The 25673-nt window shown below is 46.0% G+C and overlaps 1 protein-coding gene across 1 annotated transcript in view; it reads right to left on the minus strand.

Annotated features, from left to right (window-relative positions):
- Window positions 1-25673, minus strand: part of LOC140426870 (prenylcysteine oxidase 1-like) — a 71204-nt gene that overhangs the window by 39976 nt on the left and 5555 nt on the right. The window contains exons 2-4 of the mRNA XM_072512113.1: window positions 23903-24109; window positions 3893-4067; window positions 1728-1939 (exon numbers count right to left, since the gene is read on the minus strand). Coding sequence (XP_072368214.1) covers window positions 1728-1939; window positions 3893-4067; window positions 23903-24109 — 594 coding nt within the window. The remainder of the gene's footprint in view (window positions 1-1727; window positions 1940-3892; window positions 4068-23902; window positions 24110-25673) is intronic.

The raw sequence follows: 25673 nt of genomic DNA on the forward strand, positions 1-25673 counted from the left end.
AGAAGAAAACACACCAAATTCCTTCTCGGTCTAAAATATTACTACAGGAAAAACATACAGCTCACAAAATAAAGTGTGCAAGTACACTTGCCCTTGAACTTGCAGTTGTTCAACAATATTTTACCTGCACAGACAAAACACTTTCAGACATCTGCTGGTGTACTGCTCCAAAGTAGTTAAGTATGGGACCATAAATTTATCTGGCAAACATACCTGTTCAATAATCCGCAAGTAGTTGTTCATAGTTTACTCCAAATTATTAAATCCATATTAAAGTCAGGCAAGGACAAAAGACCAAATAAAATCTAAAACTGGCATATTTGCAACCCGTGGAGCAGCATGAAGTGGTGGAAAGAAGCATCTTTCCCCAGTTTCCAATCACAGTTCCAGCATGCAGGGAAGCACGGTGGGAACGGGATCAGCCACGGGAAGCACAAAAAAGAAGGAAGGGAGGATGAATTGGTGCTCTGGACTGTAAATAGAAGCCATTTGCTTCACATTATTGGCAGAAGCCTGGGAATAGCTTGCTCAAAAACCTCTCTCAACGGAAAGTGGTGTGCATTACTTTAAATTATCCCTTCTTTAAAAAATACCTTACATGTGTCAATTGCCTCAAGTAATCTGAACCAACAGCACAATAACAGGAGGTCAGTATGCCACAGGATGTATTACTTTTAGGAGCACTGTGACTAATTATAGTTTATGTACAAAGATGCAACAGCCATAGTTATTGTAACCTTTATTTTCCTGCAGGCAATTCTAAGATTCAAAGTATTTTTACATTATAAACTTGCTTGGCATGTCTGAGTCTGCATTATGCAAACTCAAATGGTAACGAGTCTTAAACATGTTCTTGAATTGCAACATTTCACAGCCATCCAAATGTGCGCCTTTTTCTTTTTTGATTTTCATGAAAAAAAGTTCCTATGTATATACAAAATGAAAGTAATACAACAGGCACATGATGTAAAACTGAATTCAGTCATGGCATGGACTCAAAAGATGTTGATGGAACATTGTAATATGTGTGTGTTTTTTTTGGGGGGGGGACACCACATTTCATCCTTTTCTTCTTTGAATTTAACCTGTAGAAAGGAGAAACTTTATAACTGTACAGACAGCCTGGAGAATGGCTCTATAAACTTAAATCACACAACACAGAGACCTACTAATATCTTTCTGGCAGAAATTTCTGCTGTGAATATTTCAGGCAGAAACTGCTTATCTCAAAAAGGGAGAAGCATGAATTGCTTCTAGATGTGCCAAACTCAGTTTATAAAGAAGAAACTCCAGCATTTAAAAGGTAGGAAAACATTGCAGCTGATCCAAAACGTAAAGAAATGTATTATAAAACAGGCAAGGTACAAGAAAATTGCTAGAGCTATGTAATAAATGAAAATAATTTCACCAATATTCACTCTGGCAATACAGGCCGTACAGCATTTCACAGACTCACAGATCCCATCATACAACTGCATCAGGGGACCTCTCCTTTTATGGAAAACTGTGAAATGGCTGCAGGTCTTTCTTATTAAGAAATCTAAGGAGCAGTAGCTACTGATTTATCAAACAACTAGATAATTAAAACAAATCCAGCCAGTAGCAATTATTTAAATGACAACAATGTCCAGTATTTATTCCTCTGTAAATATGCATGTTTTATATGTATTCATTCTTACAAAATTATATGTTGATTAACCGTGTACAAAGATTAAAGAGGTACATACCAACAAATGCAGGAATGGTTACTGACTGACCATAGTTTGCTCTCATAATAGCAGTGACTACTTCATCAATGAGGCGTTGCGAGATCCCCAATTCCTGCAGAGTCTCTGCCACAGATCGCTGTGTCATGTTAATGAAACGCTCCCCGCCCAAAGCCTGCAGCATTTCCTCCACCGTGCTGAACGCGTAGCCATGGGATTGGTACTTGTAGATCCTGCCCCACAATGACAACATAGGGTTAAACACTTCTTTTTGCACCACTCCTTTTCTCAATCTTGAGAAAATTCCTACTTATTGATTGGCAGGCATTAAAGAGACTAATGTGAAAGCATTTAAAATAAACCACCAACTTTCATTCGTCAGCTGGCAAGAGATGCCCAGTATTTTTTTTTTTTTTTTTTAAATACTGCCGATAATTATTTCAGTAGATGCTATGGACTTGCTTTCCCTGGGAACAATGCAGTTCTGGTATCAAGTGTCTAAATAGTACTGAGCTCAATTGTGTCATCTCCTGTCAACTCCGTATCTGCTCATAAATGAACAATGGCCTTATGTGCGAGGTACTGAGTGATGCACCCCATGTCAATTGTTTTCAGGATGTGGAGATGCCGGCGTTGGACTGGGGTGAGCACAGTACAAAGTCTTACAACACCAGGTTAAAGTCCAACAGGTTTGTTTCGATGTCACTAGCTTTCGGAGCGCTGCTCCTTCCTCAGGTGATGAATTTCCTCAGTTATGAATCTTCACCTGAGGAAGGAGCAGCGCTCCGAAAGCTAGTGACATCGAAACAAACCTGTTGGACTTTAACCTGGTGTTGTAAGACTTCGTATTGTTTTCAGGGCAGCAAAGGGTAATGGAAGAAAGTTAGGTGAAGAGAGAAAAGTTAGCCCCAGTGAGACACAGAGGTTGCTTCCACAACCACATGCATGCTTACTTCATGAAACAACTATCATTTCACAACAGCGTCTTCACAAGTTTGATTAATCCTTGGGTGTATTAAATTTCTCTTTCATCATTTTGAGAAGTACCCTAGTCTTCAGTTGGTATGTTCAACATAACAAAAGCAAGTTGACGATCTCACCAAGTTGTGCAATTGTAGCTCAGCGCAACAGAACAATGGGCTGCCTTAAACTGTGCTTTAAAAGTCAACTGTAGTAAGGCATCAAAAATAACATCTCAGAAAATAGTTTTCTTACTTAGAAAAGTGACAAACAAACTAGAAAATTCACAGGAGCACAATATTGCAGTTTTGCAGGAATCACATCTACTTCGGGAACTTCATTATGAAATGAAAATGAAATGAAAATCGCTTATTGTCACAAGTAGGCTTCAAATGAAGTAACTGTGAAAAGCCCCTAGTCGCCACATTCCGGCGCCTGTTCGGGAGGCTGATATGGGAATTGAACCGTGCTGCTGGCCTGCCTTCAAAGTCAGCGATTTAGCCCTGTGCTAAAGTTAGCTGATCTGTGTGACAGTAACAGTGAGAGCATTATTTAATTAACTTTAAAACCCTTGAGCGATAACGGACAAGAGTTGTACTCCATATCAGAGTTTGTGCCTATTGGGGGTCAAATGCGTGAACTATGTTCTCATTTGCAATGGACTCCAAAACTCCTGGCACAATTGTTTGTGTCTGTACAAGGAAACAGAATAAAGCTAATTTTCAAAACAGAAACATTTTACAACAGATTGCACACTGACCCAGAGCAATATTCTGCTGTAAACCAATACCTGAATCAGATGATAGAGATGTTTATTTCACTGATATTTGTGGGATATTCTTGTACACCAATTGGCAGCTGAGCTTCCTACATTAAAACAATTTCCAGATTGCAAAAATGCTTTGGGATATCCTGAAGTCATGAAAGATGCAATAAATATGAATAGATAAGTTTTACAATAACAATGAAACAGGTGGATCATGTTGCTGATTGTCCGTCAACTAACGGTTTCAATGTGTCCCTTAACTAATGAATTGTAGGTTCAAGAAAAAAAATGAAAATCGCTTATTGTCACAAGTAGGCTTCAAATGAAATTACTGTGAAAAGCCCCTAGTCGCCACATTCCGGCGCCTGTTCGGGGAGGATTGAGGATTGTCCCCTCACGGATGATTAATGAGTAATGCTATGCTGAAACAACAATATATGAATTACACAATGTGCAGTACCTCATGAACTTCTCCAATATCTCCTCCACCCACATCTGCAGACGCAGTAAACCAAAGCCATACCGCCACCACATTTTAAACAGATCTTGAAGGTACCAGTCTGTCTCTTCAAACACAAACTGCTCCCCATTGAAGAGTGCTACTTTCTCTGGAACACCTCTTCTGTGCCTCAGACCTGGGACAGAGATAGAAAGAGTGGAAAGACTAAGAAACAACAAATCACTCCAACAAGAACAACTTAGGTTTTTAAAATCAACCTTTTACAAGCTACATTTGGACCTCCGGCAAAGTGCATCTTATAATTAAAGGGTTTCCTAATGGCTCAGATGAGTAAGTCAGCGAGTAGTGGAACGATACAGGCTAAATGAAGTTCCAGGTTTAATCTTAAGAGAGATGGCAGCAGAGTTTTTACAATTGGCTTCAGCAACATGGACTAGGATTGGGAGTGGGGGTAGATCAGCCAGAATATCTGGTTTCTATTCAGTGCCCTATTGGAAATCATGTGCGGGAAATCAATTAAAACAGGACTGAGCCTGATGAAAGGCTGTGTCTAGGCCGGCACATAATAAATTGTTAGGAGCGAAAGGGGACCTGGCACCTGTAAAAATCAAACATGGGTAGTCAGGATTTCCAGGAGCAAAATAGCAAGGGGATGAGAATTTAATGGGGGGTAAACAAAGCAAACGTTGCATTTCTGGGGGAAGGAGGGGTACATTTAGTTAACAATCTTTGCTGACAATCTTTATTGGTTCGTCATCGAATTATAGAATTTCTACAGTGCAAAAGGAGGCCATTCGGCCCATCGAGTCTGCACCGAACCTCCAAAACAGCACCCTGCCTAGGCCCAATCCCCTGCCCTATCCCTGTAACCATCCCTAACCTTTGGACTCCAAGAGGCAACATAGAACATAGAAAAATACAGCACAGAACAGGCCCTTCGGCCCACGATGTTGTGCCGAACTTTTGTCCTAGACTAAGAACAAATTAATCTACACCCAATCATTCTACCATAATCCATGTACCTATCCAATAGCCGCTTGAAGGTCCCTCATGTTTCCGACTCAACTACTTCCACAGGCAGTGCATTCCATGCCCCCACTACTCTCTGGGTAAAGAACCTACCACTGACATCCCCCTGTATCTTCCACCATTCACCTTAAATTTATATCCCCTTGTAATGGTTTGTTCCAACCAGGGAAAAAGTCTCTGACTGTCTACTCTATCTATTCCTCTGATCATCTTATAAACCTCTATCGAGTCACCCCTCGTCCTTCTAATGAGAAAAGGCCTAGCACCCTCAACCTTTCATCGTAAGACCTACTCTCCATTCCAGGCAACATCCTGGTAAATCTCCTTTGCACCTTTTCCAAAGCTTCCACATCCTTCCTAAAATGAGGCGACCAGAACTGCACACAGACTCCAAATGTAGCCTTACCAAGGTTTTGTACAGCTGCATCATCACCTCACAGCTCTTAAATTCAATCCCTCTGCTAATGAACGCTAGCACACCATAGGCCTTCTTCACAGCTCTATCCACTGGAACTTTCAAAGATCTATGAACATAGACCCCAAGATCTCTCTGCTCCTCCACATTGCCAAGAACTCTACCGTTAACCCTGTATTCCGCATTCATATTTGTCCTTCCAAAATGGGCAACCTCACACTTTTCAGGGTTAAACTCCATCTGCACTTCTCAGCCCAGCTGTGCATCCTATCTATGTCTCTTTGCAGCCGACAACAGCCCTCCTCACTATCCACAACTCCACCAATCTTCGTATCGTCTGCAAACTTACTGACCCACCCTTCAACTCCCTCATCCAAGTCATTAATGAAAATCACAAACAGCAGAGGACCTGCGGTATGCCACTGGGCTCCAGGTTGAATATTTGCTATCCACCACCACTCTCTGACTTCTATCGGTTAGCCAGTTCGTTATCCAACTGGCCAAATTTCCCACTATCCCATGCCTCCTTACTTTCTGCATAAGCCTACCATGGGGAACCTTACCAAGTGCCTTTCTAAAATCCATGTACACTACATCCACTGCTTTACCTTCATCCACATGCTTGGTCACCTTCCTCAAAGAATTCAATAAGACACGTGAAGACAGACCTACCTCTCACAAATCCGTGCTGGCCATCCTAATCAAGCAGTGTCTTTCCAGATGCTCAGAAATCCTATCCCTCAGTACCCTTTCCATTACTTTGCCTACCACCGAAGAAAGACTAACTGGCCTGTAATTCCCAGGGTTATCCCTATTCCCTTTTTTGAACAGGGGCACGACATTCGCCACTCTCCAATCGCCTGGTACCACCCCTGTTGACAGGGAGGACGAAAAGATCATTGTCAACGGCTCTGCAATTTCATCTCTTGCTTCCCATAGAATCCTTGGATATATCCCGTCAGGCCCGGGGACTTGTCTATCCTCCAAGTTTTTCAAAATGCCCAACACATCTTCCTTCCTAACAAGTATCTCCTCGAGCTTACCAGTCTGTTTCACACTGTCCTGTTCAATAATATGGCCCCTCTCATTCGTAAATATTGAAGAAAAGTGCTCGTTCAAGCCCTCTCCTATCTCTTCAGACTCAATACACAATCTCCCGCTACTGTCCTTGATCGGACCTACCCTCGCTCTAGTCATTCTCATATTTCTCACATATGTGTAAAAGGCCTTGGGGTTTTCCTTGATCCTACCCGCCAAAGATTTTTCATGCCCTCTCTTAGCTCTCCTAATCCCGTTCTTCAGTTCTCTCCTGGCTATCTTGTATCCCTCCAGCGCTCTGTCTGAACCTTGTTTCCTCAGCCTTACACAAGTCTCCTTCTTCCTCTTAACAAGACATTCAACCTCTCTTGTCAACCATGGTTCCCTCACTCGACGATCTCTTCCCTGCCTGACAGGGACATACATATCAAGGATACGTAGTATCTGTTCCTTGAACAGGTTCCACATTTCACTTGTGTCCTTCCCTGACAGCCTATGTTCCCAACTTATGCACTTCAATTCTGGTCTGACAACATTGTATTTCCCCTTCCCCCAATTGTAAACCTTGCCCTGTTGCACACACCTATCCCTCTCCATTATTAAAGTGAAAGTCACAGAATTGTGATCACTATCTCCAAAATGCTGCCACACTAACAAATCTATCACTTGCCCTGGTTCATTACCAAGTACCAAATCCAATATGGCCTCCCCTTTGGTCGGACAATCTACATACTGTATTAGAAAAGCTTCCTGGACACACTGCACAAACACCACCTCATCCAAACTATTTGATCTAACTTGGCATGGCCAATCCATCTAACCTGAACATCTTTGGACTGGGAGGAAACCGGAGCACCCGGGAGGAAACCCACTCAGACATGGGGAAAACGTGCAAACTGGGGAGAACGTGCAAACTCTACACCGACAGTCACCCAACTCGGGTCCCTGGTACGGTGAGGCAGCAGTGCTAACTACTGTGCCATCGTCCCGCCCTCAAAGTCAAAGAAACATAATTTTAAAAGTACTGTCTCCACCATCTAAAATCCTTGTTAAAGATATCTGCCAGGGTTATCACTTAATCGCAACAAAGTGTACTCTGTAAGAATTTAGTAAGTGTAGAGTGTGATTAGAATATGAATAAAAATGATAAAATCCAATGATGCAGCTTTATATTTGAAAAAAAAACTCACAATTGAGGGACTTTGCAATTCAGTGGATGTAAAATAGCACCATGCAGCACTGAAATTTAAATTTCAAAAGAGTTTCTTTGTACCACTGCTACAAATAGAAAAACAATTTCCTATGCAAATCCAAATTGCTTGTCTATTGTATTGTGTTTTAAATATTCACATGAATCACCACCCAGACAAAGCTTTTTTTCAGATGTCGTCCCCAAGTCCAAAGATGCGTGGGTTAGGTGAATTCACCATAATAAATTGTCCCTTAGTGTCCAGGGGTGCACAGATTCGGTTACGGAATATAGGAATTAGGAGCAGAAGGCAATTCAGCCCTTGGAGCCTGCTCCACCATTCAATATGATCATGGTTGAGCTCTTCCTGGTCTCAAATCCACATTCTTACCTGTTCCATATATCCCTTTAACCCATTTAAAAAAAAAAAAAAAATCAGAAATATATCTATCTCCTTTAAACCAGTTAATGCAGTGTTCTTCAAAGTCGGGGGCGCGACCCGCAGATGGGTCGCGGGCGGGTCTCGGGAGATCATGGATCCGTCGTCCGCGGCCCTCCCGATCACGCAAATCCCCACGCAGCAGCCGGCTTTTCATAACGCCGGCTGCAAGCCGCCGCGAACATGTTAAAAAAAATTTGGCCGCATTGCGCATGCGCACACGATGATCGGGCACACATGCGCAGCGCGGCCGCTATTTTTTGTTAAACGGTTGCAGCTTTTTGTTTTACAAGTTCTGTAGTGGTTTTTATTCATTTAATCTTTTATTTTTTTCATTTATTTTATTCATTTTTTTTTAACAAGTTCGGGGGTTTTTATTCATTTATTTTACTCATTTTATTTTTTTTATTTTTTTTAGCAAGTTCGGGGGGGGGGGGGGGCGTTATTTGATAAAATCTTACAGGGAAAAAATTCTGAACTTTGGACAGATGACGACGCCATACTTTCCGACACCAGAAGGCTTCACCTTCATCCAACAGGTTCCATTGGAGGAGCGTGTACAAGGGCCAAAGGGACACAAAACCATTTCCTCCATTTATGTCAGCGGCAAACAAGGTAAGAGAAAATGGTGGGTCGCGCAGGTCAGCCGGCGTGGGTCGCGAATGTTGGCCGGTTGGTAAAAATGGGTCCCCGGAAAAAAGGTTTGAAGAACACGGAGTTAATGACTCAGATTCCATCGCACTACGGGGCAGCGAGTTCCACAAATTCACCACCCTCTGTGAGTCGTTGTTCCTCCCCATCTCAATTCTAAATCTACCGCCTCTCAACCCATATCTGTGACTGTGATTATGGGGGTTTGGGGATAGGGCGGGGAAGTGGACACGAGTGCTCTTTCGCAGGGTCGGTGCAGACTCGATCAGCCAAATGCCCCCTTCTCTGCTGTAGGGATTCTGATTCTAACATCTTGTACTGTTATAAATTTTAGTTGTTGCATTAAATATGCAGATTTATGTAGCCTCATCACATATCCAGATAAAAAACATTATCCTGACTTTGGGTGCGATTTAACGTCCAAATTGCACTTGGCACGGATCCAGGCACGCCGATTAAATAGTGGGAGGGGCCAAAATTGGGATCTGCGGCAGGTGGTCAGGCGTCATAGGTCGGGGTTCACCCCTGTGTTTGGTGGGGGGGGGGGGGAAAGGAGAGAAGTGAGGGGCTTAACGTCTGTGGGGTCTACAAGCCATCTTCCAATATTATTTATACCTATAACAGGGGAAACTACAGCTGCTGCCCGTCTGCCCTAATCTCTTCCAGGACACGGACCTGTTTTTCGTTATCTGCTGAAGGTCAATTTAATTCCCCTTGTCTCTGTACAACCCCTAGCTGTACTGCTGAAGGCCAATAAGGAATTGGCATTGTTAGTTATACAAGCACTTCACAGTTGCAGGTTGTTTGTTGCTTGCTACTGTTTGTGGCTGCAAATGCCAGGAAGATGCTGTTGCTGTTTCCTTCTTTTTTTGTGGCCTGGAGTGAAGAAAGAGAAAATGGGAAGATGATCTGCTTCCTGGACTGGAGAAGGGGATGGGAACACTTTCTGTCTTCTGGAATGCTCTGTGTTGGTTCGATTTTGCACTGCTGAGGGGTCTCTGGCTGGGAGCTTGAAGAGGGAGAGACAGGCAGATTGGTATGAATGAGTGGAGTTTGCTGTTTGCAGCTGCCTGGAGACTGTATGTTTGTTTGCTGCCGCCTCTTTGCTTTTGTGGCCTAGAGTGAGAGGGAGGGTGGTAAGATGACCTGCTACCTGGGCTGGAGAAGGGGAAGGCGACCTCTTTCTCTATTCTGATGTGCTCTGTGGTTGGTGCGATTTTTCCCTGCTGGGGAGTCTAATGCTGGGAGCTTCAGGAGTTGAGAGAGAGAGAGGTGGATTGATCCGAATGAGCAACTCGATGAAGGTGCTGAAGAAATGCTTTTGCAGATTGCTGGTGATTTTATTGTGAGTGAGGTGAATGCTGCATGTCGACTAACATGTCGCTGCGAGTTCATCACGCTGGACGTCGAGACGGTTTTGTTGCACCTTGAAAAGCAGTGAATACGGAACGCTGTTTCCGATAAAATTAGGCCAGATAAGAAGGCCAGTACAATGGAGGCTCATGGACAGTGACTGATAAGTTAAATGACCGAACAGCAAGGATCCTCCATTTTGATGAGGACCTGCAAAGGTGATAGTGTGTCTGTACAAATGAGCTGTTGTAGTTTTGTGTTTGTACTGATATTCTGTAGTGAAAAGATACCGGTGTGTGTATGGCATGGTGCCTTTGCCTTGTCGATTAATGGTTGGTGTGATATATGGACTGTTATGAAAAGATTTTCATCTTTTTGCATACAGGTACTGTTGACCGGTTAATAAACAAAATATTCCCAAGGTGATTGTTGTGGTTTCATGTGCCATGTCTCAGAGAGTGTTATGCCGAGTGAATACGGTGCGGCCTGGATACTTTGCCTGAACCCTGGAGGCGTCAGCACCACAGAGGCAGCGGCCAACAGTCAGACACTCTGGGCTTCAGTATTGGAGATATCTTCGCGACCAAAGGGTGAGAGTGTCTGGATCAGGGTAGGGCACCTGAGCATGGTCTCCCCAATGTTCCCTGCAGGGGTTTGGGGTCTGGAGTCTATGGGCTTCTGCCATGGCCGGGGGAGAGTGTGCAGATCAAGGTTTTCCAACACAGCTAACTCGGTGGATGGTACTGAGAGAAGGCTGGACATGCAAGGGTGGGGGAGGAGATGGATCCAGGCCCTAACTGATTGTCAGTCTCTCTCTCTTTCTCCAATTCCTTACAGGTACCATAATGGATGGTTTTGTCGACCCCACAGTGGCAGCCCTCGCAGTGTTGGTGGCAGTCCACACAGCCAGACACCAGAGAAAGCAGCTGCGTTGACGCAGGCTGGAGGCGGCACCCTATGTACAGGGGGATGTCGTACACCCCGCAGACCCGGCCGCCCATCAGGCCGAGGAGGGACCCAGAGGGGGATGCCGGCGACAGCCAAGGCCTAAACACGTCATTGGTCGTACAAGGACATGACAGACAGCATGTGCCAGAGATGGTGCAGCACCTGTGCCATGTCCTCACGGACCTGGCACCCCGTGTAGGAAGAGAACACCCGCTTCCAGTGGCCGTGAAGGTCACCGCAACCCTGACCTTTTATGACACCAGTTCATTCCAGGGGTCCAGCGGGGACTTGTGCAGTATTTCCCAAGCTACAGCCCCCAAGTGCATCCATGAGGTCACGGCTGCCCTGTATGTCCTGGCAGCTGACTATATTAACTTTGAGCTGGACCAAGCCCATCAAGATGCCTGGGCAGCTGGATTCTCCTCCATCGCCAGGATGCCACAGGTCCAGCGGGTAATAGATGGTACTCGGATCGTCGTGCACGCACTGGGACATCAGGAAGCACCTTTCAGGAAGGGGTTCCACTCCCTGAATGTTCAACGTGTGTGCGACCAACACCTCTGGATCCTGTATGTATGTGCAGGCTTCCCAGGGAGCGTGGAAAGACAGCTACATCCTGCGACACTCTAGGGCAAGCACGGTAACAGTGGTTAGCACTGTGGCTTCACAGCTCCAGGGTTCGATTCCGGCGTGGGTCACTGTTTGTGCGGAGTCTACACGTTCTCCATGACTCTGCATGTGTTTCCTCCAGGTGCTCCGGTTTCTCCCACAGTCCAAAGATATGCAGGTTAGATGGATTGGCCATGCTAAATTGTCCTTAGTGTCCAAAAAAAGGTTAGGTGGAGTTATGGGGATGGTGTGGGCTTAAGTGGGGGTGCTCTTTCCAAGGGCAGGTGCAGACTCGATGGGCCAAATGGCCTCCTTCTGCACTGCGGACTCTATGTCTATGACCACTCGGAGATCCCTGGTATCAAGGATCACCCCAAGATGACGGGTTGGCTCTTGAGGGATAAGGGATATTTGCTGAGGTCCTGGCTGATGATGCCAGTGCGGAGGCCAGAGACCGAGGCGAAGACCTAATATAACAAAGCCCACGTTGCCACCCGTGTTGTCATTGCGCGGTGCATCGGACTGCTCAAAATGCACTGTAATAGACCCCCCCCCCCCCCCCAAGAGGGTCTCCTGCTTTGTAGTGGTCTACTGTGCCCTCGACAACCTGGCACAGCACCAGGCGACCTACTGGAGCAGGAGGGGGGCCCAGACCAAGAGGGTCTGGAGAGCAAGCCCAAGGAGGACCGGTGGGAGCAGCCAAAGGATGGAGGACAGACGGCGGCAAGGGTCCTGTATGCCGGGAGGGCAAGGGAAGCCCACACCCTCGTCCGCTTCTCATACGAGGCTTTGTCCATCAGCTCACCCCCATCACCATCTTTTACCCACATTCCTTGACTTTCCCACTTCCACCCCCCCCCCCCCCCCCCACCCCGACTACCCTGTTGCACCCTCCAAGGGTCTGTGTAACATTGCCCCAGGGTGATGGGCCCGTGTGGGCACTTTCAGCGTGTCATTTTACAAGAGGGTAATCTCTAGTGCTCCTCAGTTTATGCCAAAGACTGACTCCTGTCTTTCTGCTGACAGTGCGCTCACATCCATCCTCTCACTGGGGTTTGCATCAGAGGCTCTTAATCTTGGACCACTGGGGGTAGGGGGTGGAGGTGCAGACAGGTCCGCTGTGGAGAATAATGTGACAGAGGCATCACATGCATCAGGTGTTACATGTTTAATGGTAAACATTTGGAACTTCCATTGCCCCAAGCTACAGATACAGCCCCCGCCACCATGCTCACTCAGTGATCCTCAATCTTCTTGATCTTTCTTGTTCGACCACTATGTCTAGGTGTGTCCCCAGGATGCACATTAGAGATGGGGGCAGCCTGTGCTTTTCACGTCCCATGGCCTTCGATGTCCTTGGCAGACGTCCTCTGGAGGGCCTGGAACCAGAGGGCCCCAGCGCCACCGGACACCACCACTCAAGGCGCAGACATAGTGTTCCAGGCTTTCCACTGCTGTTGCCAACCTAGCAGTGTTGGCATCGGTGCCACACATTGCAGGGGCCATCTCCTGCGCCCATAGTCTTTGGGACTCCTCCAATCGGCTATAGATCCACCGGAGAGCCATTGCCATCCCCTCCTCAATCTCCACCTGATGTGCAACAGCATCTGTGTGGTGCTCACCAGATTGTGCCTCAGAAGCTTGCCCATTAGTGTCGCCCACAGAGGTGTGTGTCACTGAGCTGGTGGAAGGTGGGGATGACAGCTGTGACTCCTCAATGATAGTCTCCTTGGAGCTCTCCTCCGGGGTGTTCTCTAATGAACATGTGGTCAGTGAGAGGGAAGGATAGTTTTGTCGGACAATAGAATAATAATCTTTATTGTCACAAGTAGGCTTACATTAACACTGCAATTAAGTTACTGTGAAAAGCCCCTAGTCGCCACATTCCGCCACCTGTTCGGGTACAGGAGAAAGAATTCAGAATGTCCAAATTAACTAAAGCACGTCTTTCGGGGCTTGTGGGAGGAAACCGGAGCACCCGGAGGAAACCCACGCAGACAGCGGTAGAATGTGTAGACTCCGCACAAGCTGGGAATCGAACCTTGGACCCTGGGACTGTGAAGCCGTAGTGCTAACCAGCTTTGCTACCATGCTGCCATGAAAAACTCACTTGAGGCATGTCATCTGGGTGAAGGGGCAGCGTTTCCTCACCTCTGCAGAGCAGGCCAACCTCGCTGTCAGTCAACCCAGAGATCTCCAGGGCCCGTTCCTCAAGGGGGGTGAGGACTTTGATATCCGGAACTCCACTACCCGTCTGGGCTCCTTCACTCCTATTATGGGCTAACTTCTTTTCCTGCGGGGACAGAGAGGGGGCATTGTGAGCCATGCACTTAATGCATCCGGGGGAGTCTATGGCAGGTGGCATGTGTGGGCACTGCACCTGGACATGGAGGTGATGGGCGTCAGGGTGTGCTGGGGCACAAGGACAGTGATTGAATGTGGGAAGGGTATGAGGTGCCTGTTGACTTGTTTGGGGGGGGGGTCAGAGATAGGAGGGTAGCAGGCAGACTTATGCCGGGGGTCGGTGTTCACTTAACCCTGCAACTCGGTGGAAGTTGTTGGTCTTCTTCCTGCACTTCATGGTGGTACATCTGGTCACACTGCCTGAACTGACCATCGCTGCTACTGCCTCCCAGGCGGCATTGGCAACCCTGCTGCTGGTTCTCTGGCCTCCTCTGGGGAACAGGATGTCCTGTCTCGCCTCCACGGTGTCCAGATGAATGGCCAGGTTGGCATCCCCGAAGCGTGGACCAAGTCTGCATGGTGCCATGCTTCTGTGCTGACTGGGAGCGAGTTATGAGGGAGCATTTAAAAGTAGCTCCCCCTCATTAGCGAGGAGCTGCTGGGCGAAAGTCTGGTGCATCAGCTGGCGAGACAGCCGGTACCGGCGTGAAGCTCATTGGGGCGCATTTTTGGCACTAAGTACCGTTAAATACTGGCTGCAATCTTGCCATCGCAACCGTCAGGAAATCGCTCCCAAAGTGATACCCAGAACTTTTTTCGTTAAATCTCACCCTATGATATAGACATGGAATACAAGATTCACAGCAGGCTCACTATTTCAGCTTTAACAGCGATAAATGTCATTTTATACCATTGGCAATGTTTAATAGACATTTAGAGAGACCACATTAAGCTTTCACCCAGAGCCAAGTTAACCATGGGGTAATAAACAGAGACAGTTCCAAACGTATTCCAGTCCGATCAAGTTGGGAATGACGGTGGGCACACCAACAACTCTTCTACTTCTTTATTAATGTGTTAAGTAAAATTGGAAAGAGGAGGCTTAAAATGGCTTTTCTAAGCAAATGTATTCATAATTGTATTTGTAAAATACATTTATACAGACAAGTACATTTTACCATGCGAAACACAGGCTTTTATTCTGTTGCTAAAGTGGGGGGTTTAATTTGGCTACGTTTGTGTTAATGCGAGTTGCATCATGTCATCTTTGTGGGTATTTAAATTTCATTTTTCTTCCAAAGGGATTGGAGGCTGTAGTAACTCGACTTCAACAGTTCAGTACAATCAATGAACATTTATTTGCGCAACATGCTATTTAGTGTAGTGCAGCCAAGACGCTGCAGGTTTGCCTCCTGGATCGAATCGAGCAAAAGGCCTACTCTCTGTTTGAGTGATCCCACGCGAGAGGTACCGATTGGACAAGTGGGTCACATGATCCTTCAGAAGATCACATCTTAAAGGAGCCAGCCCCTCCAAGTTCATTAGTATACAGAATAATAGTTAACATATACAGTTCCCCATAATTTTCAACAATGAATAGTTTTAATCGGTCCATCAAAAACTCAGTCTCTGTTGGCTTTCGTTTGCTCATGCAGCAGTGCAACTCCCCTGACTGGGGTGCTTCTGTTGGGGTATTTTTCAAGAGAAACTGCCACTAGGTCTCTCTTCTGATGCTTCAACCTCCGCCTGTCACAGGCCGATTGGAAGTTTCACTGCTCTGGCAGTCAACAACACCTCCAGCTGGCAGCAAAGACAAATCAGGCTGTAACACTGGTTCTTAGGACAACTCTCATTCATGTCTTCAAGATGGTCTTCGTGTTTCTTGAAAATCCTGTCCTGTACTCACTTCATAAAATAACAGTCCTGTCTTGGCCACAAACTTCCTGGAACCCAGCCTGAGTTACATCTGCAATTTCCCACAAACGGAGTCATCCATTTTGAACGATCTTGCATCTTTAGTTGAATCATGGTGCCTCTACCCTCCCCGCTAAATTTGGAAACACCAGGCTTAGCCTGGTCCCTAAACGTCTACCCATCAATAGTTCTGCTGGAGATACACCTGTGGTCGAGTGCAGGGTGATCCTGTACGCTACGATGAACCAAGCTATTTTTGTTTCCAAAGATCCAGCCGATTGTTTCTTTAAGCCGGCCTTGTAAGGTTGTATTGCCCACTCAGCCAATCCATTGGATGAGGGGTGATGTGTGTTCTTGTGTGTTTCATCCCATTTGAAGACATGAAATTCAATGCTTGTAAAACCCGTTCCATTGTCTGATACGAGCATTTCAGGTAATCCATGGAGGGCGAAACACTGGTGAAGCTTCTTGACTGTGGCATGTGCACTTGTGGAATTAATACTTCCAACCATTTGGAATGGGTGTCTACCAATCGTAGAAACATCTTGCCAAAAGTGGTCCTACATAATCTATGTGGACCCATATGCATGGTCAACCTGGCCATTTCCAAGGGTGCAAAGGGGCTGGAGCAGGTAGCTTATGCCGTAAATGGCACTGAAACCGGTGCTTCACTAAGCTCTCATATCGGCCTTGATGCCTGGCCACCACGATAGCTTCTGGCAAGCATCATCATTTTTGACACGCCGAGTGAACACGATGCAACTCTGCACAGCGACAATTACTCTCACTCCCCAAATGATGCTGCCATCTTCATAGCTTAGCTCTTCTTTCCTGATGCGGTATGGCTTTGGAAATCCTCTCATTCTGCTAACCTGCTAATATGTTGTGCCTTATCTTTGATAACAGCAGATCTCTGCTGGTCCATAATTTTATTTGCAAAGTATCGAGAAAGTTCATGACCATCGTGATTTCTTGCAGCACTGAGGGGGGTGGTGTACTCTCTGGCAGTGGAAGGCAACGAAGGGTGTCAGCGTTGGCTGTGTCCCTGGTCGGCGTTCATATATTCATAGGCTGACAAGATCAATGCCCACGTTGAATCCTAGCTGAAGCAATTGGCGGGATAGCCTCGTCCTCCTTGAACTGGTGGAACTTTTTTCACTCCACACAACAGATGGACCCTCTTTTTCTGTCTGTGAATATGTTTTCTCAACTTCTGAAAGGGTTCTTGACATGTATGCAATAGGTTTCTCAGACCCATCAGTCATTGTGCAAGATAAAACTGCCCCAACACTGTATGGGGACGCATCACAGGTTAACACTACCTTCTTGGGATGGGTCAAAATGTACCAGTAGGCAAGATGAATGCGATAGTTGCTTGACTTATTAAATGCTTCTATTTGTGGTGCTTTCCAGAACCATCCTGATGTTTTTCAGTAGGATGTGTAAAGGAGAGCATAGTGTTGACGGATTTGGAAGGAAACACCCGTAATAATTATCGTCGTCAGGAATGATTTGAGGACTTCCAGTTGTGGCTATGTCTGGGTAGGTCACATGTTCGGCAGCTCCCGCCAAGAACGGAATTTGGGGCCCTTTTGAGGAGCCCCAGCGGCACTTGAATGACGATTCCCGGTGTGGGAAGGCAGCAGTAAGGTTCCCCACAGCACTGTATGGAGTGGACCAGGAGTGGAGCAATTAAAAAAGTGGCTTTGAAGCAGAGAGGAGAACGGGTGCAGAAAAGTAAGATGGCGGCGAGTGGAGACACGGCAGCGTGGGCGCAATGGTCACGGGAGCAGCAGGAGTTCCTGAAAAGCTGCTTTGAGGAGATGAAAGCAGAAATGCTGGCCCCAATTAAGGCGTCGATAGAAAAGCTGGTGGAGACCCAGAAGGCCCAAGGAGCGGCGATCTGAGAGGTGCAGCAGAAAGCCTCTGAAAACGAGGATGAGATTCTGGGCCTGGCGGTGAAAGTGGAGGCGCACGAGGCGCTGCACAAGAAGTGGCAGGAAAAGTTCGAGGACCTGGAGAATAGGTCAAGGAGGAAGAATCTCCAGATTCTGGGTCTCCCTGAAGGGGTGGAGTGGTCCGATGTTGGGGCATATGTAGCCACAATGCTGAACACATTAATGGCCGTGTGAGTCTTCCCGCAGCCCTTGGAGCTGGATGTGGCTCACAAGAGTCCTGGCAAGGAGGCCTAAAGCCAATGAGCCGCCAAGAGCTGTAGTGGTGAGGTTTCACCACTTCATGGACAGGGAGTGCATCCTGAGATGGGCGAAGAAGGAACGGAGCAGCAGGTGGGAGAATACGGAGATCCGTATTTATCAAGACTGGAGTGCTGAGCTAGGTAAGAAGAGGGCTGGATTCAACCGGGCCAAGGCGGTGCTCCACCGGCAGTGCTCCACCGAAAGGGGGTGAAGTTCAGGCTGTTGCAACCAGCGCGATTGTGGGTCACTTTCAAGACCGCCACCATTGTTTTGATACGCCGGATGAGGCGTGGACCTTTATACAAAACGAGAAGTTGGACTCGAACTAAGGGTTTGATGTGGGGTTGTGTTTGTTTTTTCATTTTTGTGTGGGAAAGCTGGGGAGTGGGAAGGGGTGGGTGGATGGGATTTGCGGGTTTCTGGGAATCGGTACTGTTTTGCAGGGGCCGGTCCCAGTGTGCAAAAGGGGGAGGGGTCATGGGGAACTGGGATGAGGTTGTAGGAGAAAGGAGCTGCACTAAAGGGGGCGGGGCCGGCCCAGGTGGGAAACGTGGGCTTTTTCCCGCGCTGAGGAAGAGGGGGTGCGGGGCCTGAGGGGAGGGGCGATGCTGGAGGGGTGCTCACATCGGCGTGAAGGGGGGGCGGTGGGGGGGTGGGATGGGGATTCCTATGTACAATTTTGTTTTTCTTTCTTTCCTTCTGGAGTGTTTGGTTGAAAACTTTGAATAAACATATTTTTTAAAAAAGGAATGATTTGAGCTCAGAGGTGTTCTTATGGGCCGGTGCTTCCTTTATTGCCTTTACTTTGTCCTTCATAGGAAGTAATCCCTGAGCATCTAAACGGTAACAGGGTTAAGCTACTTAACTGGCCTGAAAAGTGCATTTCTCTCTTTTTAGGCATATTCCCGCCTCCTGAAATCTTCTCATACTTCTTTCTAGATTAGCTAAGAGTTCTTCTTTGGTTGCAGCAGTAATCGGTACACCATCCCAATAAACAACAACATGCACAAGCTCTTAGTAATAAACCCCAAGTAATAAACTTTCCATGGTTCTTTGAACTATGGCGCAAGCTGTTGAAACGCCGAAGGGAAAAAGTGTGTAATCTGATATAATCCTTTATGGGTGTGGATAATCACGTAGTTCTGGAAACATCATCCAACTCAACTGTCGAATTGCATGGCTCATATCCAATTTCGTAGGTGAGTGTCCTCCAGCCAGTCTTGCATATAAATCCGCTATCTTTGGAGTAGGGCATCTGTCCAGCTTTGCTGCTTGGTTTATTTTTCATTTTATAGCATACACAGATGTGGACTGTTTTACCCAGTTTTACCACAGGCAAGATGGGGGCTGCCCATTCCGCAAACTGGGCTGGCTGGATGACGCGCAGTTCTTCAAGCCTTTTCAAATCGGACCCGATCTCCAACAAGCAGAAAGCACTGATCTAGCCCTTAAAGTTTTGTGGTGACTCCTGGGTCTATATGAATTTTTACCTTCAAGCCTTTAGTTTTTCCAAGACGTCCTGATACTTCGAAAGCACTTCATGTAGATCCCCTTCCTTAATTCTAAAAATCTCCAACCAGTTGAATTTAATTTCTTGGAATCAGTCATGGCCCAAGACTTGGTCCTTGCTCAGAAGCCATGATTAATGTAAGTTGCTTTTAAAAATTTTTTTTTAATTATTTAAGAGTAAACAATTATTTTTTTTCCAAATAACGGGCAATTTAGCATGGCCATAACCTGCACACCTTTGGGTTGTGGGGGCAGCACGGTAGTATTGTGGATAGCACAATTGCTTCACAGCTCCAGGGTCCCAGTTTCGATTCTGGCTTGGGTCACTGTCCGTGCGGAGTCTGCACATCCTCCCAGTGTGTGCATGGGTTTCCTCCGGGTGCTCAGGTTTCCTCCCACAGTCCAAAGATGAGCAGGTTAGGTGGATTGGCCATGATCAATGCCCTTAGTGTCCAAAATTGCCCTTAGTGTTGGGTGGAGTTACTGGGTTATGGGGATAGGGTGGAGGTGTTGACCTTGGGTAGGGTGCTCTTTCCAAGAGCCGGTGCAGACTCAATGGGCCGAATGGCCTCCTTCTGCACTGTAAATTCTATGATAATCTATGAAAACCCACGCAGGCATGAGGAGAATGTGCAAACTCCACACGGACAGTACCTAGGGCCGGGATTCGAACCCGGGTCCTCAGCGCTATCGGCAGCAGTGCTAACCACTGTGCCATGTGCCACCCCAACGATTAATGGAAGCTGGGTAGATTGCCGCTCATAGTTCACAGGCGTTTCAGTCGTCCTTACTCTCTTAATGGCCTCCTCTGTGCAGGTAGCCAATCCAGCTGATGTGTTCTGCAGCCTGAGGCTGAACACTTTCTCAAAGATATCTGCAAGTTTGCTCCTCTACTACGTTGGCAGCTGCTTCAGTGTCCACTTCCATTCTTAATGGTCTGCTATTGACCAATAACACCATTGTAATGGAGACTTTTTCATGTTATTCATCTGAAGAACATTCCGATCACTCGAGAAAAATCTTCAACACTTAAGTACTGATACTGAACTGTTCATTCTATTGCTACTAGACAGGTTCTGCTTACTCTTGCATCTGTTCCTCAAATGGCCCTTCCGGTGGTACACAAAGCATTCTGCTTCTTTGTATCTGCAGATCGCTGGGGAGTGATTTCCCCACTATGCTTCCATTGTCTCCAAGGGTAAATATCTTGCACCGTCAATGTTAGCCTTCTTTTGATCACTAACAAGCAAACCACCAAGGCCTACTGAATTCAAAACAGGTCTTATTTTACCCTTCATTTTAACATAAGATACAGTCCCAGAATATAATTTTGAAAACCTCATCATTGTAACACCTTCCTCTTCCAGGTCCTGCTAACATACAAATCCATTCAGGACATTGCAAGTCAACCCTCACTAACAGAAGCAAAAAAACCACAGAAGCTAGAAATCCGAGATGCAGAGGGAAAATGCAGGAAATAATCAACAGGTCAGAAGAATCTGCAAAGACAATTAAGGTTTCAGGTCAAGGCTCTTTCATTTGAACCAGAAAATATTAAAGGTATACTAGTTTTTAATCAAGTACAAAAAGAGGGAAAAGTGGAGAGAGATGAAATGGACAAAGGGATTTGTGAAATGCTGGAAGGAATGAGGGTGAAAGGCAGGTGAGATTAAATGACAAAAGGGGTGATGGTGCAAGGTGAGGGGGGAGTGGCAATGGGACCAGTAAAGAAACAAAAAGGACAATTCAAGAGGAACTGTAATGACAACAGCAGACCCATTACCAACAGTTACTTATGAAAAAAATGGGAGTGGAAGTCATCATCTGAAATTATAACATTCTTCAAGACTGGAGTTGAAAGCTCCTGGTCAAAAGATGAGGTGCTATTCGTTGAACTTCACTGGATCAGCGTATGAGAAACGACTGGAAACTCTGCCTCCTTTCCCTCCCTCTGTACTTGCATAAAAACTGCTGCACCAGGAAGCTTACCCAGTTCTGACAAAAGGTCATCGATCTGAAATACAACTCGTTTTCTTAGCTACTTTGTTTTTCTCTTCCTTACCCTTTCTCTCAGGAAGTCCATTCTCAAATTTTCTCTCCAATTGGGCAGCACGGTGGCGCACTGGTTAGCACTGCTGCCTCATGGCACCGAGGACCCGGATTCGATCCCGGGTCACTGTCCGTGTGGAGTTTGCACATTCTCCTCGTGTCTGCTTGATCTCACCCCGCAACCCAAAAAGATGTGCAGGGTAGGTGAATTGGCCACGCTAAATTGCCTATTAATTGGAAAAAAAGAACTGGGTACACTAAATTTATATATTTTTTAAAACTCTCCAGTTAATTGCTTCATCTGTGCCACTCGAACGGCACTGTGGCGCAGTGGTTAGGACTGCTGCCTCACGGCGCTCAGGATCCGGGTTTGATCCCGGCTCTGGGTCACTGTCAGTGTGGAGTTTGCACATTCTTCCCATGTCCTCCTCGGTCTCACCCCCACAACCCAAAGATGTGCAGGCTAAAATGCCCCTTAATTGGAAAAACAGATTTGAGTATTAGAAAATTTTTAAATTTTTTTTAAAAATCTGTGCCATTCTAAACCTGATTGGTAAAATGGTGGCAAATGTCTGCTCCTTTTTCCATCCCCTTCTTCCAGTAAACGTCAGGATTCTACTTGTCCTTCTATTTACAGCCACATAGTTCAGATTAGAAAATTAAGTGGTATGGGATTACAGGAATCACACAATCAATGTGTTACTTCACCCATAAATTAAAAAGTACTGATCTAATGGAGCAAAGATTAAGGAACACCAGAAGACAGGAGCAGCTGGGCTAAAAAAAATAGAAGGCAATAGAAGTATATTGGAAGAGGGAGGGTGGCTGTGATATGAATGTGAAAATCAGATACACAAGAATGTCTTGATAAGGAACTGCACGTATACCTCCAGAGCACGGTGGCGCAGTGGATTAGCCCTGCTGCCTCACGGCGCCGAGGTCCCAGGTTTGATCCTGGTTTTGGGTCACTGTCCGTGTGGAGTTGCACATTCTCCCAGTGTTTGCATGGGTTTCGGCCGCACAACCCAAAGATGTGCAGGCTAGGTGGATTGGTCACACTAAATTGCCCCTTAATTGGAAAAAATTAATTGGATATTCTAAATTTTTAAAAAAAGAATCCAAAAAGGTTAGGTGGGGTTACTGGGATAGGCCAAGGTGTGAGCTTAAGTCGGGCGTTGTTTCCATGAGCCAAATGGCCTCCTTCTGCACTGTTGATCCTATGATTTTATGATTACTCGTACGAACAAAGAGCCGGATCCTCCCCTCACTGTTGGGAGCCGCGAGTTTGGTAATTTCCAACATCGCAATCACAAGGCTGTCATATCCTCTCACTCCCATAATATTTTTGTCGCTATGAGATGTGGGCAGGCAAGGTTCTGATCTGCCAAATCTCGGATCAGGCCTGAGGCAGCCAGAGAAATATGTGAATGGCAAGGTTGGCTGGTCAGAAGGCCCGCCTTGTTTTTCTGGGATATCAGATACCGTCTCCATGGTCGTTAGGTCCCTAGTCCTCACCCCTCCACCCAACCCTCATGCCCTTTCCATTACATCTTCCATTATGCCCATGGATTCCCAATACCCACTCGCCCAGTGTCCACTATGTCCAGAACCAATGAGTCATAGGCAAGGCTTTTAAATTTTCATGAAACTGACGTAATAACAAGCAAAGAGGCTTTGAAAATTTCTTGAAAAAAGTGTCTCATCTCTGTTAACCGGGCAAAGTAAATTAAAACACTGTCCTTTTGCCAATAGAATTTGGTTTGCATCCGGCTTAGTACCAATGGGAGAGTCTCTATTTGACGCCTGTATAAGTCTGAAAATAAATTATTTGGGGATCATAACATGATAGAACTTCACATTCAGTTTAAATGCGAAAAAGTTGGGAACTCTGAAACCAGTGTCTTAAACTTAAATACACACCTCAACATCACGGCTGCACTTGATAAGAGTATGGCAACAAGGAGAGCCTAGCAATAATCAAGTCATTGAGGGTCATACCGACATCCACAAAACTTCTCATGCTCATAAGAAGCCACCTATTGCAAGCCCAAGGCATAACAAGAGTCCTTAAGGTAGTATACACAAGAATCCTTAAGCTAGTATGCTCCAACTAACATTCTTCAGCATGAACCTTCCCTTCATCATAAATTCAGCAATAGGACTGTCTACAGATGACTCCACACTATTCACTCCCTTTTAATAATAAAGCAGACCATGCCAGCCTACTGCACATAAGAAATGAATACTCCCCTGTAGTTGGCAAATGAGCATTCCTCGGAAAAATCTTTGGAAGATTCTAACTAGACTTGACAGTACAGTGAGGTAAGTGGCTACGTATTTCATTACCAGAATTAAATTAATGTTACATTATACCTCAAAGAAAACCATTTCATAATGAATTCAGATTTGTGCAGATCTCAGCTTTGCTAGTTGTCAAAAAACATCCTGAAAACTTTGGAAAATGAATAATTAAACATAACGTTACCCAAATGTTGGACAAATTCTTGCATGTGAAGATTGAGTGGGTGAATGACTGAGCCGCCAATCTCATACTGTTGACCATTTACAGTAACCGTAGCTAGTCGGCCTCCAACAGTGCCCTTTTCATAGACATCGATTTTAACATTATGGCCAAACTCCCGTCTAAGGAAATAGGCAGCTGAAGATCCTCCAATTCCTGCACCTATTATAGCTGTGGAAGACAACAAAATAGGTAAATGAGATTCCAGTGTATTGTATCTAAATTCCTATTTTGGCTATGGCAGTACTTTTAAGAATATACTGAAACAAAATCACTTTCTTCATTCATGCATCAGGTCAGCGTCAGTATCAGAATAATGATCATCCTTATAGAAAACTTCGATAACAAAATGTACCAAAATGGCACATCACACGTCACAGGTTTGGCAAGGACTCGACAGACTATGTGGCCTTTTCTCACTCCGGGTTTGCAGTTTATGTACTGGATTTCATTTGACACTTTAGCATTGCTTAATGTATTTTTCCAACTCTTAACAATTGTAGTTGATCACCAGAACACACTTCTAAAGAAACCCAAAACGAAGGCAGGGAGAGAAAAAAGAGATTTGGCAGTGCACCAAATTTACACAATTCCAATTACCTCAAGGTTGTGAACAAAACTGGCTTTACTCTGGACTTGGATGAATCAAAGTAAATCCAAAATCAAAATGAACCATGAATTTATCCCACATTTGTACATTTGCCATACCAACATCGGCAAATAGAACTAATCTTGCGTCCAACGCAACATATCATTTTAGATATTTTTTCAAACCTTTTCTGTGGTTTCGAAACCTCGCTTGGTAATTTCCCTGCAAGTCTTCAATTGGGTTTTTTTATGGACTTCCGGGTGTGGCTATGCAGAGCTAGGTCACATATTCGGCAGCTCCCGCTTGGAACGGACTTTTGGGCTCTTTTACAGGGCCCCCACGGCATTTGTTTGACATTTCCCGGTGTGGGAAGAAGGCTGCAGCATTCCCCTGACAGTGTCCCCCAGGAGTGTTGTGTCTTTTGGCTACCAGACCCGGCAGAAACAGTGAAAGATTTGGCTTGAGCTGCAGCAGTAGACGAGGGCCTCTTCCAGCATGCAGGCGGGGGAAGGGCAAGCTTAAGGCTGCAATCTGGCTTGACTCTGTCAAAAGGTGAATTCTAGCAGCAGAGGGAACAACTGTGAAAAGATCTACCAAGGCCATTGAAGAAGCAGGGACGAGGCTTCTGGTGGCGGCCATGGAGGAGTAGGTCGCGCATTCGGCAGCTCCCGTCTGGAGCCGACTCTCAGACCTTTTTCAGGAGCTTCCATAGACTTTTTGGGGCAGACTGGTGAAGCAAACACTGCCAACTTCTATGAAATGGACCAGAAGTGTAACGGCCAAAGGAGCGGCACTGGAGCAACGGGAGAAGCAAGGGAAAGAAACCAAAATGGCGGCGGCCAGGGTCAAAGGGGAGCTGCAGGAGTTCATCAAGCGCTGCTTCGAGGAGCAGCGCGAGGAGATGCGCAAAGAGATGTTGGCGCCTATGCTTTCGGCAATTGAATGACTCGGGATCACGCAGAAGGCCCACGAAGCTAAGATCCAGGAGGTACAGAAAAGAGTCAGTCAGAACGAGGACGAGCTGGTGGGCCTGGCGGTGAGAGTGGAGCAGAACGAGGCCCTACACAAGAGGTGGGCGGGAAGACTCGAAGACCTGGAGAACAGGTCGAGGAGAAAGAATCTGCGAATCCTGGGTCTCCCTGAGGG

Source organism: Scyliorhinus torazame, chromosome 7, assembly GCF_047496885.1.
Source record: "Scyliorhinus torazame isolate Kashiwa2021f chromosome 7, sScyTor2.1, whole genome shotgun sequence".
In the NCBI taxonomy this organism is placed as follows: Eukaryota; Metazoa; Chordata; class Chondrichthyes; order Carcharhiniformes; family Scyliorhinidae; genus Scyliorhinus; species Scyliorhinus torazame.